This window comes from Mesoplodon mirus (genome assembly GCF_964341445.2).
Source record: "Mesoplodon mirus genome assembly, chromosome: 2".
In the NCBI taxonomy this organism is placed as follows: Eukaryota; Metazoa; Chordata; class Mammalia; order Artiodactyla; family Ziphiidae; genus Mesoplodon; species Mesoplodon mirus.
The window spans coordinates 221,200,976-221,219,094 of NC_138977.1; the positions used below are offsets into that span (position 1 = coordinate 221,200,976).

Genomic DNA, 18,119 nt, shown 5'->3' on the forward strand with positions numbered 1-18,119 from the left:
CAGGGGACTTCTATTACCAAAACAAAATAACAGCAATCAGAACAAAACAAATATTCTGTATGGTTTAATCTTTATTTTTACAGGATTTGGCAGGAGACGTAAGGTCTGGAATGGTGGGCCTTTTGGGGAACTTTGTATTTATTAAGATGGTCTGGACACCGGTTCTTATTATTCTTTCTCTCCCTTTGAAATGGGGATGGAAAATCTCCCGATAAATGGTCAGAGGCATGGTCCAGATTTGTGTAACTACTCTCATATCCTTTTGTGCTTCAACATCAGAATGTACTCCCACAATTTACCCTCTTGAGATTCTGGATCCTCGGCTACCTACACTTGCTGAAAATGCTGGGCTAAGTAGAAACATTGACCTTTGGTCATGTCCACAGCAGGACAAAGTTTCAATTGGAAAGCTTTGTCTAAAAGAATCTTATAAATATTATACATTTACTGCATGAATCTAATTCATCCTTCTTAGAAGAGAGGATTTTTTGCCCTTAAAATTTACATTTTGTTACTCTACAAATTCCATGTAGTTTTCAGAGTTAACCTCTCCCAAATACTGAAATCCATCTTCGTGAAACACCACAAAAGACATCCAGGCTGCTATGTCATAATGTAAAAAAATTTTTTTTAATTTTTAAATCTTAATTGTGGTAAAATATACATAATATGAAATTTAGCATCTTAACCAGCTTTAAGTATACAGTTCTGTAGTATTAGGTATAATCACGTTGTTGTACAACCAATATCGAGGACTTTTTCATCTTTCGAAACTGAAACTCTGTACCCACAAAGCCACGACTCCCCATTTCCCCCTCCCCCCAGCTCCTGGCAACTAAAATTCTACTCTCTGACTTCCAGAATTTGACTTCCAGACGTACACATAGAATCAAACAGTATTTGTCTTTTTGTGACAGGCCTGTTTCACTCAACATAATATCCTTAAGGTTCATTCATGTTGCAGCACGTGTCAGAATTTCCTTCCTTCCTTTTTAAGGCTGAATAATATTCCACTGTATGTATTCATATTTTTTTCATTCGTTCATCTGGGCTGCCCTCACCCTCTGGCTATTGTGAATAATGCCATAAACTTGGGTGTACACCTATCTCTTTGAGATCCTGCTTTCAATTCTTTTGGATACATAGCCAGGAGTGGAATTGCTGGGTTATACGGTAGTTGTATTTTAAACTTTTTGAAGAACCACCATACTGTTCTCCACCACTGCGCCACTCCCACCCACAGTGCACAAGGGCTCCCATTTCTCCACAGTCCTTGCCAACACTTGTTGTCTTCTGGTTTTTTGACAGCAGCCATCCTAATGGGTGTGAGGTTAAAAATTTAAGGTTAGCATTTCATTGTACAAGAAGAGGTCAACTCAGTCAAAGAAGTGTCAGGAATCAATGAAAAGGCATGGAAGGCATTATCTTATTTCAGGAAGTAATGTCCTTTGCCTGTTACTTAGCAAGACGTCAGTAGGATTGGGGAGACTGAAGCGAGCCAGCCCAGTAAGGAGCCTACTGCACCAGATGAGCTGAGAGCGAACTCAACCAGGGTCAAGGGAACGGAAGGAGAAAGATGCTAGAACGACACTGGAGTTGGAACTGACAGTGTTTTTCAAGTGGTTCCACGCTGGACACAAAAGAGAGGAGTCAATGACAGGTCACTGAGGCTGCAAGGTGGACGACGGGGGAACTGATGTCATTCGTGGGCCCAGAGGGAAGAAGCAGGAGCTGGTGGTGGAGGACCAAGTGACACTGGAGGAGCTCAAGTATGGCGGCGTTAGCAAGTGGAGCTGGGGGCAGAGGAGAGGATGACAGGTGACCCCACGAGCATGGATGGCACCACTGAAGGAGACAGAAACCGGGGGCTGTTGCCGGAATAAAGGAATATTTATTAAGCTGTCCCACAGGGTGTGTACCGACAACTCCTTCACCCTAAACGGGGCCAAAAACCTTCCCCAACTTTGGCCGAAACGTTCCAGAGAAGGCCTGTATACCGAGAGGCTGGGGTCCTGGGTGGGTCCATGAGCAGGTGTCACCCTCCCCCGACCCCCGCCTCCCGGTCACAGGGGGTACGGGGACTCTCAGCTCTTCATCGTGCAAGATGAAATCTGCTTGTCACAGGGGCGCTGCAGACCAGAGCACTTCTCAGAACAGCAGTGGGAATCCCCTGCCTCTGCTAGAGGGTCAGTCACAGCTCCTGACCACGGGGGACACGCAAAGCCCTGCACCTTCTCTGACAGCGGAGCCACGATGACAGGTCCTGTGGGTAAGGTGTAAGAAAATATGAAGACTATTTGCAGAGTTGGAAATACAAGCTACCTTCGATGCAGACAACATTTTGTCAACTGCATATGGAAGCAGCCATTCTCCCACAGAATACACTTTGGTGACAAAGTCAGTGTTTTGCAGCCATAGCAGGGAGGAAAGAACGTGGCGGAGAGAATGATTCAAGTCCTGAGCATTCTGCCTTCTACAGACCTGTCAACAGTTGACATTTCAGCTGCAGTAACTACCCTCGACCTGCACACATAATGAGTATTTGCAAGGTGTGTGCGTGTGTGTGTGTGTGTGTGTGTGAATATATCTATGTGAGCTTGCATGCAATGGGGACACATTTGGTTTTCATTGTCCCTGATTGGCTCTAGGAGCAGTAAAAGATCCCCTTCCCCCAGAGTCGGGACGCAGGGGCAGCCCAGACATTTTCCGAGCGTGGCATGTGGTTTCAGTCGCTTGTCTCTTATTAAAGGCTGTGGGAGCTGTGTGAGGGTCTGGAACGTGTGGTCCCACATCTCCCTGAGGAAATGGGGCGCGAGTACCAGATTTCGTAGCCAGGACAACATCCAACAAGGTGTCTAATTCCAGACCGGGCCCCTGGAGTCTTGATGTTGGTGCCTTCCTAGATTACCCATGCCCCCGAGACCTTGCATTAGATCCATTCAATTTTGTATCTACTGGGAGCACATAAAAGAGGTGAGTGCGGTGTGGGCAGAGCATCTGTCTGGTATCTTAGTGCTGCTGGGCCCTTCTGGGTGGGGAGACAGAGGCCTCAACCAAACAGATGCAGGGACGGTTAAGGCCCGGGCAGCAGACAAAAGTCACCTTACACATAAGAAAGGTGTAGATGGGGACTTTCCACTTTTGCTCTTACAAAGGGGAGGATAAAAACCCAAAGCCACAATTTAAACAAAATGGATATTTGCTTTCTCTTTATCATTTAAGACAGGAACCAGTCACCTTGATTATCATGTTTCCATACTTCTAGAAGAAGAAAAAATTATCTAAAATGGATATCCATATATATTCTCAAAGAAAATTACTATGAAGTGACCTTAGCTGAGAATGCCTATATTTTTAACAGCAGGTATATGTATAATTTCAGAGTTCCCCTAGTCCTTTCTCATTTTTGTCTTTTTTCCTCTGGCAAATCCTATTTGTTGGCCATGCCATCACCCAGTTTCGTCCTCCGGGGCTTGTCCTTGTCGGGGTCTCTGCCTTTCTTCCCGGCCGCCCCCTCACACTGGGTGCTCCCTATAGGAGAGGCTCGGGATTCTTGAATATTCCAAACTAGGCCTCCTGGTAAAAACAACAAGCCAATTTAGCTGACGGTAAGAGAGAATCTGGGCTTGCGGGTTGTGCGCGGGGGGGCTCCGTTTCTATCCTGGGAGACGAGGACGTGGCTTCCTCTCCTCTCTGCCAGGGAGACTCCTCACAGGCCATCCGTCCATCCAGCCATGGCCACTCTCACCTCACTGAAAGTGACCCCTGAGGCTTGCCAACAATGGCACGTCCGAGTCCGCCTGTCGTGAGATGTCCCCTCGGCCTGTCCAGCTGTAGCGCCACGACTTTCTTTCAAGTTCTCTATATTTCAGCAGAACTAAACTGCATGCTGCTCCCACATAGACCCTGTATTTCTGCCTCCACACGGGATCTTAAACCATTCCTTCTGCTGGGACCACCTTGATCTTCCTTTCCTAAAATCGACGGTAGGGCAGAGATCAACTCTCCCAAGAAACCACTCTGATTGCTTCGGTTTTCTTCCTAAGGACATCCACTGGATTCACCTGTGCTCTTAGTCCGGCTCACTTTCCATCTCCTGGTTTGGAGTCTACCCTCCGAGACGCAACTGTCCCACCTCTGAATCTCTATGAACTTCAGGTGTGCATGTGGTCACAGTTTCAGACACTCAACACACGGTCAACTGAAAAAAGCATGCACAATTGTGAGAGTTGTGGGTGAAGTTTTATCTGGGGCAAAATGAGGACGACAGCCCGGGAGCCAGCCTCTCAGAGAGCTCCGAGAAACTGCTCCGAAGAGGTGGCGGAAGGTCAGTGTTACATATGATTTCAGTGAAGGGGGTGCGTGCAGTCAAGCACACGCCTCAGCAGAAGGCCGCTGCTGGGCACGAGGAGCAGATGTCTCCGTTCATGATCTTAGTGCTTTTCTAGATCTGAGGAGATGCAGGACATGGGCTCATAAAACCTCCTTCTGAAAATCTCTCTCTGAAGCCCTGTTCTGCCAGTTTTCCCCAGAGCACAGAGGGCCTCATTCCTGATCTCCGCCCTGAACTCCTCTCAGGGGGTGTGGAAGGTCAGCGACTGCAGTGGCTAGTGACCTTGTAGAGGCAGATGGCGAGTGACAATTTTTTGTCCACAACACATTTATTGTCACTACTTCAAAAATGCCTTCCCAGGCTTCCCTGGTGGTGCAGTGGTTGAGAGTCCGCCTGCCGATGCAGGGGACACGGGTTCGTGCCCCGGTCCAGGAAGATCCCACATGCCACGGAGCGGCTGGGCCCGTGAGCCATGGCCGCTGGGCCTGCGCGTCCGGAGCCTGTGCTCCGCAACGGGAGAGGCCACAACAGTGAGAGGCCCGCGTACCGCAAAAAAAAAAAAAAAAAAAAAAAAAAGGCCTTCCCTAACCACCCCATTTAAAGTGGCCTTTTGTACAACTGGGCACAATACAGCAATCTTGTCTACTTGTTTACCTGTAAATTATCTGTCTCCCTCCCTAGACTGTAATTCCAGGAAGATGGGCACTCCCTCTGTCTTGTTCACTCAGTGGCAAGCACAGCACCTGGCAGAGAACAGGTGCTCAGGTAGCTGTTGGATGGATGTATCCGTCAAGAGGTGAACGAATGAAGTATAGGTATGTGATGTGGGTTTTGCACTGGGCTTTCCAAGAGCAAGCAGGTTGAGAGCCCCGGGCCTCCAGGAGAGATGCTGCTTTGCAGGTCCAGGACGCGCTGGGCCGCTTGCCCTGGAAGCGCTTCTCCTGGCCAGCCAGGCATAACGCACATGTTCTGCTAGTGGGAGACGTGGTGATTCTCTACACATGGCACTGTGCATGAGTCTCTTGAGCAGCTCATGGTCCAAATGCCTTGAGCAACATGCCTCACATGGTTGGGCCTGTCCTTGAAGGTCTCATGAGCTTCAAGGAAAAGCAGCACCTCATAAAATTGGGAAGAGTTCATGAATTTAAGACCAAGTAAAGTAAATAGCAATGAAATCTTCACAAGTTATGTTTAGCTGCACTTCAGCACCCCTACCCGAATGCAATGGAGGAATCCATGGATGAGTGAGACCCTAAAGAGAAGGAGACGTATTACAAATGCCACCTGGATGGTGGTGAGAACTCTCTTCTGTACTTGCAGAGCTTTGTTTGCAAGGTTTTTCTCCTTTCAGCATCTCAATTAGGTGCAAGGACTCCTCCCACGGTGAAGAGGGTTCAGCATGTGTAAAAATGCCTTTGTGTCCATTGCAAGAATGTCTTCCCACATGCAAAGTGAATTTAAGAGGAAAAGACCAAATTAAATAGGGATTACACTGATCTCCTTTAATAATTTTCAACTCACATTGTGCACTCTGGTTTTTTTTTTGGTGTGCAAGCTCTAAACCAAAACAGGCCTGCCCCCAAGGACTGGGATCCACGTGCCCATTAGGCCAGGAATTCATTACACAAAGCAACCATTCTACCAACAGCCAAATGTGCCCTTCCCTGCTGAGGCATGTCAACCCCTAGTTGTTCACGGGTCCTCTGTGCAGTCCTTTCTCTCACTGTTCATATGTGTTAAGAGTCTGCAAAGTTTCATATGGTCCACCTTGGACTTGCTTCTTGGAAGGGCTTCCTGCCCATTTCCACCCTGTGCTGGGAAACTAACTCTGAGAGGCAGACCCCGCCTGACATCCTGGAGGCTGGGTCTCAGCAGCCCCATCGCCTGACGTTCTGGAGGCTGGGTCTCAGCAGCCCCACGACACCAGCACACGTTCTCCGGGGAGGTTTCCCCAACGAGGCCAGTCTTTTGCTGCCTCTACCAAGAGCCACGTGCATCATTCCTAGGGCCCCAGTTGTGTTGGCTTTCTTGAGCCTTAAGAAATAATTGCTAAATGAAGATGGAATTCAGACATTGTAGACAAGGCACCCATGAGGAGGTAGCACGTGATCTGGACCTTGAAGATCTGAATGTATGTCGCTGGAAGGGGTTGGCCATGACTGGTGAGGGAGCAGACCCAGCGATCAAGGCACCGGAAGAAAAGAGTTGGGACTGGAGCTGATGGAAGGGGGATGCAGGAGGAAAGGCTGAGAAGTCAGGGCACACAGGTGGGGCAGCTTAGGCTTCAGTTGGCAGGGAATGAGGCACTGTCTGACGTGGGACCAGGAGGGCTGGATCAGAGGGGCGCTGCGTGGGGCAGTTAAACTGACTGGAGGAAGCCAGGCGGAGACTGGCTGAAAGGCTTTTGCAGTAATGCAGATAAGAGGTACTGAGGGCCTGCACTAGTCCCGTGAGGCTGGAAACACGGAGGATAACACAGGAGAGATTAGGATACTGCGTCAGGCCTGGGGGTCGTGTAACTACATCATTAACCAATATAAAATGCTGTGTATATGCAGTTTCCCTCCTCACAATCGCCTTAGTTGCAGAAGGAACAATTCAAAGACATCCCAAATCTGAAAAAAAAATCACAGATATGGGAAGCATAATTTATATCAAAAACACTGGCCCTCGTGGACCAAAAAAGTTCACCTTTCCATGTATAATCAGAAGGAAAAAAAAAAAAAGAAGAACAAAGGAAAAGGCAAGGAAGTTTCTTTCTGCCCCCTGGTGGCTTTTGGAAAACTTAACAGAAAGGGCAGAAAGGAAAGGGGACCAATTTCTCCACTTGGCGCTCAGTGTCAACTGTGCAAACAGCACCCTAAATAAGAACAAAGACGTTTCAGACCTTTAGACACTTCAGACCTTCCCAACACAGCTCACTTCCTGCCTGAGGTTGGTGCGTTGGAGTGGGACCACCGCCAGCATCCTCTGGTAAGTGCGAGCAGGTGCTCTGACCACCTCCCGGTTGGATGGGAGATTCGGCCATTGAGATGATGAGATGCTGACCCTGCTTCCACTGGGGCTCTCGGAGCAGTTGCTAGAACGTGACCTGCGAGCAGAGCGTTTCTGACAAAGCCCAGGAAACAGCTTGGCTGGCCTCCGTGTCAAGCCGTGCTGGCCCAGGGGCTGGGCACCCGGCTCCGCATACAGCAGAATCCGCTCTTAATTAGGCTGGAGAAAATTACCATTAATATAGAAATACTTTTTTAGGGGGAAAAAGCTAACAAATCGATTTCTGAGTCTCATCTCACTATTCCCCCCTCAGGCAGCATTCCACGGTCCTACACAATGTCACCACTTTTCCATCCTAAAAAATGTGCTTTTGATTTCCCGACCCATCTGATAATGTTCTTCGGTTAACCTGTGGCTCTGTGCAAAGCTAATTTTAAGGTGTAACGCCTCCTCCCAAATTTGCCTTCAGGCACAGAATCATGCAGGAGAAGGAGGAAGAAAAGCAGGAGCGGTTGGGGGCGCGATGAAAACAGCCCGGTCATTATCAGTTAGACTGTAACTGGATATGGCAGCCCGCTGTGTGGAGCGATCAGGGGAGCCCACGAAATGCTGCTGGTTTTCCAGATAGCCTGTTGTTTAGTTTTGTCTCTAACAAAACAAACAAAAATGCGCATAATTGTACCAGGCCTCAAAACCCATTTTATTCTCCCATTATACCAAGGAAATCTTGAATAGTGGCGCCACTGGAGTGAGGCTCTCTCCGTGGGTTCCTATGAATAATTGTTGATCCACATTCTATTAGAGAAAGGCAGCCATTAGAAAGTTTTCACTCTCCTAACATTAGAGTATCCCTTGAACAGGCGTTTTAAATGGATTCTAATTCCACGGGCTTGAAGACCTGCTCCAATATTGTGAATCTGGCAGATAACTGTAATTTACCCGGTAATAGCATCTTTTTTATTGCTTTAAAACAATTTTGAATAGAAATATTTTAAATGGATTCTACATTTTCCCATATTAGAGTATAATGAATGTCTTTTAACCAATTCCTTGACAAATTCAGCATTGCCATTACCAATGTCAACTACAACTGGCCTGAAACTCTGTGTGCCCAGGGTCTGTTGAGATGTTTAGGGTTTTCTGCCTTGGATTAGTAGGGTTTACTCTTTCTTTTTTTTTTTTAACATTTTGTTAAAACTTTATTTCTATTACCTTTCTTTTTGGTGACATCTGCTTTGGGCAAGGTGTGGTGGGCTGAAGAACAGTGGGGCAGAGAGGCAGTGTGCTTAGGCTTCTACGCAGGCCCCAATTCACGCTCCTGATGAGGAGGCTGAGCTCTGCTGACCTTAGGGCTTTGCCCAAGGTTACACAATTCGTAAGTGATCCTGGGACTTGAGCCGGCTTGCCTGTAGAGTCCAGGTTCCCTGCACTATTTTTTTTTTTTAACTATTAAGGCTTATAAAAGGATCCAGTCGCTAGTGGACTGTGGTCAGAAGGTTGCTCTAGGTCTGATAGCAGCACCTCCCCACCCCTGGTCCACCTTCCCTCCTCAAGCCCAGTCTCCCTTGTCCATGGGGGCTGTGCTGAATGTCGGCCGCACATACAGCAAGATGATGTGCCTCCTTCCATTCACATGTCATTTCCAGATTGCTTTATCCTTTTACTTTAGCACCAAAATTTTCTTCTCCTTATACCACACGGCCCAAGTGGCTTTCCTATGAGTAAGGCATGAACTTTAGCACCTAGATTCAAGCCCATTTTAGCTGCTAAGAGGCAAGTTTGTTTCTTTCCTTTTTTTTTAACCTTACATTTTGATTCTCATGTATGTTCCCAATGGGGAAGTGGCTAGATAAGCGACCTGCAGATAAGCAAGGCCCACGACTCATCATCACTCACCGATAATGCTGACATGTAACAGTTTCCATAGCTTCACAGAGGCAGTAAAGGCTAATAGAAATGAATAAAGCACTTGGTATAATAAGCTCAAACTGTTCTCCAGATTTTTTTTCTCTAGACTTGGTTCCTTTATTTCCAAACTTTCCCAACAGAACCTCTGGTGACATTATCAGATATGTTAATGACCTCAAGCACGAACCACCAGCTGTCGTAGATGCAGCTTGGCCACGCACGGATGTTTTTCTGGCCTTCCTAATAAATCAGCGCATGGAAGAGTATTAGGTAAATCATGGTGGTTCTCAAGAATAGGCAGAAAACCAGGGAGACTAGAGACAGTAATTCTTCATTTGTGTAGACATCATCCCTCACACTGTGTGGAGCTCCCAGTGGCCAGTGACCAACCTTGGAGGCTCCTTTGATCTCCCAACACTGCCAGCTCTGCTCACGGGGGTCTGCAAGCAGTTTTGGTGAAGTGCCTCCAAACTAACTTCTCCGTATCTAAGTAACATGCCTCTACTGAAATTCCTAAAGAGCTTCATGTTGAGAACATTAACACACAGTTTTAGCTAGAAGTAGGCTGTACTAGGGAAAAAAACAGTAATCAAAATTACCCTTAAATATATAATAAAGGAATAAAAAAATCTTTAAAAAGCAGAGCTGTAAATCAATGTAATCTGTCTTCTGAGTCCACTTATGCACGTGAGGTAACCCCCAGCTGTAGATTAAACAGTATAAGAGAGATGATGTGATGAGCATTTATTTTTCCCACTTTCCTCTTGCAAAGTTAGTCACTGCATAATTTTTTGGTAGACTGCTTTTGGGGGATGCATTTAGATCCTTTTATTACTATAGATTCAGACTTTGACAAATTTATAAATTTTTTCTATTTGATCAAAATTAACATGTAACTAGAACAATGAGAAAGATGCAATATAAAAATGGAAATAATAAAATAGCAGGAATCCTGTATATTTCTAAATTAATCTTCCATTCAAATTGTTCTTAAAGAAACACTATCCCTGTACATAGTTTAAATCATGACATGGCAGGTAACTTAGGAAACTGACACAGCCCCAGGCTAATGAGATACCACAAATTCATACATATGCATAGATGCATATAAATCAAAGATGGAATAGATTGCACAATGGAAATTAACAGAAACCAGAAAGTGTCAAAATAAGTTGCCCCAAATGTTTTGCTGTAGCAGTTCCATGGTGTTTTGCCATACAGAAACCTTAAAAAATCATCAAATCATGACATAGTTTTAAAAATCGCCTTACTGCAGCACTGTCCAATAGAACTTGCTACAATGGTGAAGGGGTCTGTATCTGCACTGTCCAACATGGCAGCTCCTCTGGGTGGTATTGTGTCCTCCCACCCAAAGGATATGTTCAAGTCCTAACCCCAGTGTCTGTGAATGTGACCTTATTTGGAGTTAGGGTCTCTGCAGATGTATTAAGATGGGGTCATACTGGGTTAGGGTGGGCCCTAAATCCAATATGACTGAGTCCTGAAAGATGAGAAGACACAGAGAAACATACACAGAGGGAAGATGACCACGTGAACACGAAAGCAGGAACTGGGACGCAGCTGCCAGCCAGAAACACCCAGGATTGCTGGAAGGGGCAGGGAAAGATTCTCCCTGGATCCATCAGAGGGAGCATGGTCCTGCCAAACCTTGATTTGGGACTTTAGATTACAAAACTGCATGGAAATAAATTCTTGTTGTTTTAAGACATTCAGGTTGTGGTAACCTGTTACAGAAGCCCCAGGAAACTAATACGACAGCTGGGGCCACATGTGGCTGCTGGGCATTTGAAATGTGGCTAGTGAGGCTGAGGGACTAAATTTTAATTTTAATTAATTAAATAGACACATGTGGCTACAGGCTGTTATTGGACAGAGCAGCTTTATCAGTTTGTATGACTTCTACAACAGTCTTTTTTTTTTTAAGATTTTTTTGATGTGGACCATTTTTAAAGTCTTTATTGAATCTGTTACAATATTGCTTCTGTTTTATATTTTGGTTTTTTGGCCCCGCAGCATGTGGGATCTTAGCTCCCCGACCAGGGATCGAACCCGCACCCCCTGCATTGGAAGGCGAAGTCTTAACCACTGGACCACCGGGGAAGTCCCTACAACAGTCTTATATATCCAAACCCTTTATCAAATTGACCCTTTGAATGAAAACTGAGAATAAATCATACTATCACCAGCATGCTTTAATTAAGTACACTCTCTCTCACTGTATGTGTGTGTATGTATTACAGAAAAACCCGAACTTTTTGGCCGACCCAATATATATACATAAATATATACATACACACACACACACATGCACACACATACAATCTTTGCTTTAATGGTCAATAAAGTAACATCAGTAACAGTTAGCTTCCAACTTACAATCTGACCATCTCTCAATATTTTAAAATGAGCTGGAAAAATGCATACAACTGTCCACATACAACTGAGCCAAGAGCCTTAAGCACTGAATCCACAAACCTAAAATGCTGTTTTTCTTGTTTCATGATCAAAAAGCTCCATTAGTTGAGAGATGCTATTCAGACTCACTGAATACTGAATTAACAAAGTGATGAATTGGACTTCATGAAGTATTCATGAGTTCTCATTTAATGCTAATTAAAAAAAGGCCTATGTTAAATGATTTTAAGACCCTGGCAGAGACTGACAAAAGCATGAAAAATTAAGGTTCAGGGGAAAGTGTGATCCACAATCACAGAGTTGAATCATGCAAGCTGGGAGAACAATATTTACACCGTTCTGGTATAATCGCTCTAGCCGGCAACTTATAAATGATAAATAAATGTTTTAAAACCACTTTCTGCATACTGACTTCAATAAAATTGTAATGATGAAAGAAACGAAGATATTTGTGGTCATTGCTAACAGTCTGCTTTATACCTGCCAGACAAGTGAGGGATATCTTTCTCTGCCTCCAAGGTGGCTGAAACATTTACTTCTGAGTGCCATATTAACAGGTAATTAACTATTAAAAATCACACGTGCCACATAACATTAAGATGTGCTATGCTATGGCTTTTTTGTTTTGTTTTGTTTAAAAAAAAAACAACAGCACCTCTATTTGGAATTGCTTCTTCACATTGCAGGTGAAGAGATGTGACGAGGAAACCAAGCTATACAAATCTGCAAGCTACTTTGGAGGTCTAAAAGAATAAAAGTTTGGCATGCAAAACATATTCAGCAACTTTAATTTTTGGTCTAACTGCAACAGTTAATTGGAAAATATTTTCTGGATAGGACTGAAGACACCAACTTGACACTAACTGGATATGAAAAATGCAGTTTTACTTAGAATTAACTCTTAAACAGCCAACATACTTTTAAACGTAAAAAACTGAGCTAAATTAAAAATACTGGTATGGTTATCCACCCTTTCCAGGTACGCATTTTAAAGACCTCTGTTCTACAAAGAATCAATGAATCAGAACCTTAATTGGTTTTAAAAATAACTTTAAGCTTTTAAATAAGACATTTTCTAACTGGAAATTTTAGAGGTGTGCAAACTGTAAAAACAATAGTGTAGGTCTCCCAGAAAATATTTAGTTGAGGGACAATGAGAGGAGGGGCACTAAGTTTTAAAAGCCACACATTTTCTGAAACTTCAAGTAAGGAGAAAATTCCTATTGTCCAGTGAAAGGCAAAGGGAATCAGGCAATGAGGAATAAGAACAATGTTGCCAAGTGTTACAAAGAACTGAGAAAAACAATTAATGCCGATCAATTACAACTCCTGTCATCCATAAGATGGGACTAAAGTCTTAAACCTCCTGTCTCAAAAGAGTATAGACACAGTGGAATAGTATACGGCCATTTAAATGATTATTCTTCCAATCTATTTTCATTTTCACAGTAAATTAAGATGTTCAAAAAATAGATGAAAAAATTATGAAATATACATGGCATAATTTATTTCAAAATAAAACATATACATAAATATAAGTAGAAAAAAGTTGGAAAGGACATACACCAAAGTGTGAACGACAGCAGTAACAGTTAGTGACAGGACTGTACGTGATTGTTATTTTCTCTGGTTACTTTTCTACACTGTCTAAATGTCTTCTGGTGAACACTACCCATTTCAAACAAGAAAAACAATAAAGCTATTTCCATTCTGGAAAAAATATCAGTGGGATTTATAAGTAATATTCAAATCACTTGGGAAACAGGATTCATTTTATCATAAACCCACCAGGATCCCCTTAACTGTAAAAAGACAAAACACTTCAAAATGTATTCTAGAAATATGCTGTGGACTCTTGAGAAGGATGAAAGTACACTTTGCTTTGTGAGATATTTATGAAAATTTCTCTGAAAACTAAACTTTTAAAGAAAAATTATACTTGAGTTTGCTACTGAAATATTATTTCGAGTCCCTCTGGGTAAAAGAATGCCTATTCCCTAATTTATCTTGTGAAAAATTAGGGAATAGACATTCTTTTACCCAAAGGTAATACTTTACTTTTATTTATTCCTGAGAAAGAAATCCATCATGCTTTGATTTAGGTAACTAAGTGATCTGGGATTCCAATTACTGCAAATTAAACACTGTCATTCACATAGCCAGTGGCGACCTCGGCTTCCTGCATACTCACTGCAGGTGAAATGTGCCAAGAATTCGAAAGATGGACACGTCGGCCTTTAAGTAATGACCACCAACAGCCGCTGCAGACAGGGAGTTTTATTTTTTCCATTCAAGTTTTATCAAATGGACTGTTCAAAAAGCACATACAAGAGCAAAAAATATCACATGCAAAAATCAAACGTGTTTTGTCTTACAGTCACTGGTTTTCTTTTGGAAAATAATCCACATTTGAGTAACTAGCCTAATTCAAACATTTCCCAATTGTTTCCACTTTGTTTCCTTCTTTAAAGTGAGCAAGAGTAGATACATTTTAAGTAGCTGATCATCATCTTTCTCATCTTTATTCTACTGAAATAATATAAAGCTTACCAAATGAAACCATACACTGTCCAGAAATCTGAAAAGGTTCAATTACATAATAAATTCCAAAACATAAGAAATCATATACAACTGATATTTTGCAAAATGGATAAAAATTAGAATAAGCTATCTGAAAGCAAACATAAACAGTAATAATTTCTTATCTAAATAATTTTAATCAAATGAATAATATATTCATCTGGTAATAGCTTCTATTTTTCAGAATATAAAGAAAGTGCTCAGATTACATTTAAAAAAAAAACAAGATAACAAAAATCTCACAGAACTGAAATAATTTAAATAAAGATGACAGCATGGGGAATCTCTATTACATTTTTGCTCCCAAGACAGGGAGGCAGGCATAAATCTATCTGAAATCAGAAAGGGACCACAGCACTAAGATTGTAAATGCAAAGCGTCCAGCCTTGAAAAGATATAAACTATCTTTGAAAGGTTCTCATGCATCCTTCTTTAGATGAAAGCCATTAATGTAAAATCAGATTTCTCAGCTAGACTGCTTGTCACCTGACCGAGCCAAGTCACTTTCCTTGACTGTCCTTTTCTAGCTCACTATCAACATTCACTCAGCAGGGCTCAGAAGAACAAATAACCGTCTTTAGAAGACACTTTGTTCATTAGGATCAACACACTGTCTACTCTCAGAAAAATAACACACGAAAATAGCAACGCGAGTAGAAGAATCTTCATCCCCACCTCTCTCTGGAGCTTCAATGGAGCCAACCTAGAATGCCACGCACAGGGAGAGCACCACGGTTCCAGGTAGGGGGCTTAATCCTTTTCCTCTGAAGGAATCCTAAACTGAACTCTTCAGAAAAACACCAGAGTTGTGGTAAGAAGTAAGATTCAAGCTTTCTCTTCATCTGATACTTGAGTTGTGATCTTAATGAATTCCATTCTACATACTAAGACAAAAGTTGGTATAACACACCTGATGACATCAACCTGGACATTCCAATGCCAAGGGTACCAGGTATGGACCTACCCTACTTATTTTAATAATACTGAGATTACTCACAACGCTTCTGAAGTCCTATTCTGAAATTTCTTTCAACTCAATAGGATTTCAGGTCATTCTCACTTTCTTATTTATGCTTTTCTTAATGTTTAGCTGCTTAAAGTATCATTTTCATAAATCGTTAAAAAATTAAGCTATCTTCACTTTAGAGGGAAATATTTTTTTATATGTTCTACAGATTCTGAAGGCAGTTCTAAATAAGAGTCTATCAAACGCTCTTGGGAGACTATTTTGAAGGACAAAATTCCAGAGAATGCAAAATCCATGCCATCACTACTCTATCCCCAGCTAGCTAAGTACCTGCTCATGGTAGGTGCTACACACATACACACACTCTCTCTCTCTGAATGAATAAATACAATTTATTTGGATGTTGACCTTCTAGATAGATATCTGATTTTTAAAACCATTGTTTTATGATCCTTCCTTTTATTCTAGCTAGCTGAAATTATTTTCTAATGTTTTATACCTAAACTCAGTGAATTTAAGAGAAAAGTTTAAAAATCAGTAGTGGGATTCAAGCCACTAAGATTTATAACACGTTTTTTTAAAAGATCAATCAACAGAAAATGAGAAAGTGGGCAAAATGAGAAATGAAAAGGACTCAGTGGCCAAGCAGGTGGCAGCACGTGGTGGTCAGCTGAGAAAGCACGGAGAGTGAGCCTCCTCCGTCCCTCCCCGCCTACAGCACAGCTCGACTCGCCTGCCCCCCTCCCACCCCCTGGCACAGCGCCTGCCACCTTGAAGGTGGGGAACAAGGGACATCTGCTGAATGAATGATGAACCAACTAAGAGAAGGGAGAGGGAAAGAAGGACCTGCCTCTGCTACAGACTAGTAAGTGTGGTGTCTCCTCTCTGGCCCCCAAATCAAAGGGCAAGAACTGGGTGGTTTCGCCTCCTGCCCTGGAACAGAGGTCAAGATGATTCCTACTTCACTTAAAAGCAGTTTGTGGCACAGCTATAAAAGTAGTCAGATAGAAACTAATTTTTAATCAGTAACCAAAAATAAGTGTCCTGAGTTCTAAGGAAATAAAAATTAGTCTATATTTACCTTAGATGGGGCTTAGGTCAAGGCAGGAGCCAACAACTTTCTAAAAAAAACTGCACTTCTTAGATTTTGAGAAATAATGCAAAGTATCCCAGTTTCGACAATATAATATATAGCTACAGTAATCACATATTTTATTGTCCAAACTGGGATATTTTGGAGAGTAAAAGGGAGCATGAGTAATAATTATTCTAGGAATAATAACTGTGCCAAGACAGCAGACACGAATAGGACTGTCCTGGGTAAAGAGACATCCGACGTTAACACAACAAACGTCCTTTTTTGGAAGTTTGTACTATTTCCTTTTTTTCAAGTTTTCTATTAAACTACCTAATATAACATTCGGCAGTAATGTAATATTGAACACTGAGTAACAGCTCAGTTTTGTTGCCTGGAGAAGACATCTTCTAAGTGATGACACAGAATTCCCACTTCTTCCCCACACCTAAGGTCTTTCAGCATAAACTAATGTTTTAAATGGCTCTGAGGAAACAGTTTGTTTTAATATTAACAAGAGAAGTTTACCGTCTCTTGTTCATAAAACAGACTTCTGAAATGATAAATCCCAATTATGAGTCTCGGTCATAACATATTTTAAAAATCTTTATATTAACCATGAGATTCTCACAAATACATTGCCACAAAATATTTTAGAAAAGCAATATAGTCATCAAAATTAAGAAGTCTCATCTGCGGATGGTTACAGAGTTTCCCCCGGGTAATTAACTTGCACTGCGGCACACATCAGCAGCACAACGCTGGCAGGAGTGCCGGGCAGAGCAGCGAACGAGCTGATTCAGCTTCTGAAGAGCAGCATCCGCTCGGAGCACGCCTGCCCCACCAGACTTGCGTACTGCAGCACGGCGGCCTCCTCGCTCGGGTCTCTCTGTTGCTTCTTATACACACCGTAAGGCATTATGGCCTTCTTGTAAAACACCTGCAGGCGGTCCGGTTCCTTACTGCGACCTTCATCCACTGCAGTAACAAAAAATATGGATTAAAAACAGCACCTATCAAACCACTTTTCATTTCCTAATTTAAGAATGTTTAACCGAAGTATAAAAATTATGTATTATGTATTAAGATGTCTTCTCTGAGCAGTATGTTCAAATGAGGGTGTGCAGTATTAAGACTAACTTGAGTATGTTAATAAATAACAAATGCCTTGCTGAAAGACAGTAAATTCCCTCCACTAAGAGAGCTGAAACATCAGGGAGACGCAAGGAATTGTATGCAATTTTTCAAATGGCTTTCAATGTCCTTATTATTTTCTCATACACGATGAAGTTTACAGCTCTCCAGCATCTTTCCTGAGTCTGATTTAAATTTATTTTGCCTCTCCCAGAGCCAACATTCACTGTGTGAAGTTTCCATCCCTGCAGTGAGGCTTTCTGCTGACTCAGCAGTCTGGGCTGACTTGAACTGGCCAGGTTGGGGCGATGGGCACTCGTGTTGTGCAGGCAGGAGGGCAGACGCTTGCAGCTTTCACGGAGACGGCCACTATCGGTTCTCCTCTTCTTCCATATAGAAGAACTCCTGGTTTTTAGCAGGGCATACTGTTTCCCAGCCTTCCTTGCAGCCGGGTGTGGTCCTGTGACCAAGTTCTGGCCAACAGGATACAAGTAAAGGGTTTTGTAGGACAGCTGGCCCAGGGTCTTTGCCTCCTTCCGTTTTGTTTTTTTTTTTTTTTTTTTTTTTTTTTTGCGGTACACGGGCCGCTCACTGTTGTGGCCTCTCCCGTTGCAGAGCACAGGCTCCGGACGCGCAGGCTCAGCAGCCATGGCCCACGGGCCCAACCGCTCCACGGCACTTGGGATCTTCCC

At 43.0% G+C, this 18,119-nt stretch overlaps 1 protein-coding gene and 1 long non-coding RNA gene across 7 annotated transcripts in view; one reads left to right on the forward strand and one right to left on the reverse strand.

Annotated features, from left to right (window-relative positions):
• LOC309795153 overlaps positions 1 to 18,119 on the forward strand; it is a 399,522-nt gene that overhangs the window by 334,283 nt on the left and 47,120 nt on the right. The gene's annotated exons all lie outside the window — the stretch shown is intronic.
• The window catches only part of ATE1 (arginyltransferase 1), a 171,822-nt gene continuing 167,636 nt past the window's right edge, over positions 13,934 to 18,119 (reverse strand). For all 6 annotated transcript variants that reach the window (XM_082607187.1, XM_082607189.1, XM_082607188.1 and 3 more), the window contains one exon: positions 13,934 to 17,271. In XM_082607187.1, coding sequence (XP_082463313.1) covers positions 17,093 to 17,271 — 179 coding nt within the window. In that variant the 3' untranslated portion in view covers positions 13,934 to 17,092. The remainder of the gene's footprint in view (positions 17,272 to 18,119) is intronic.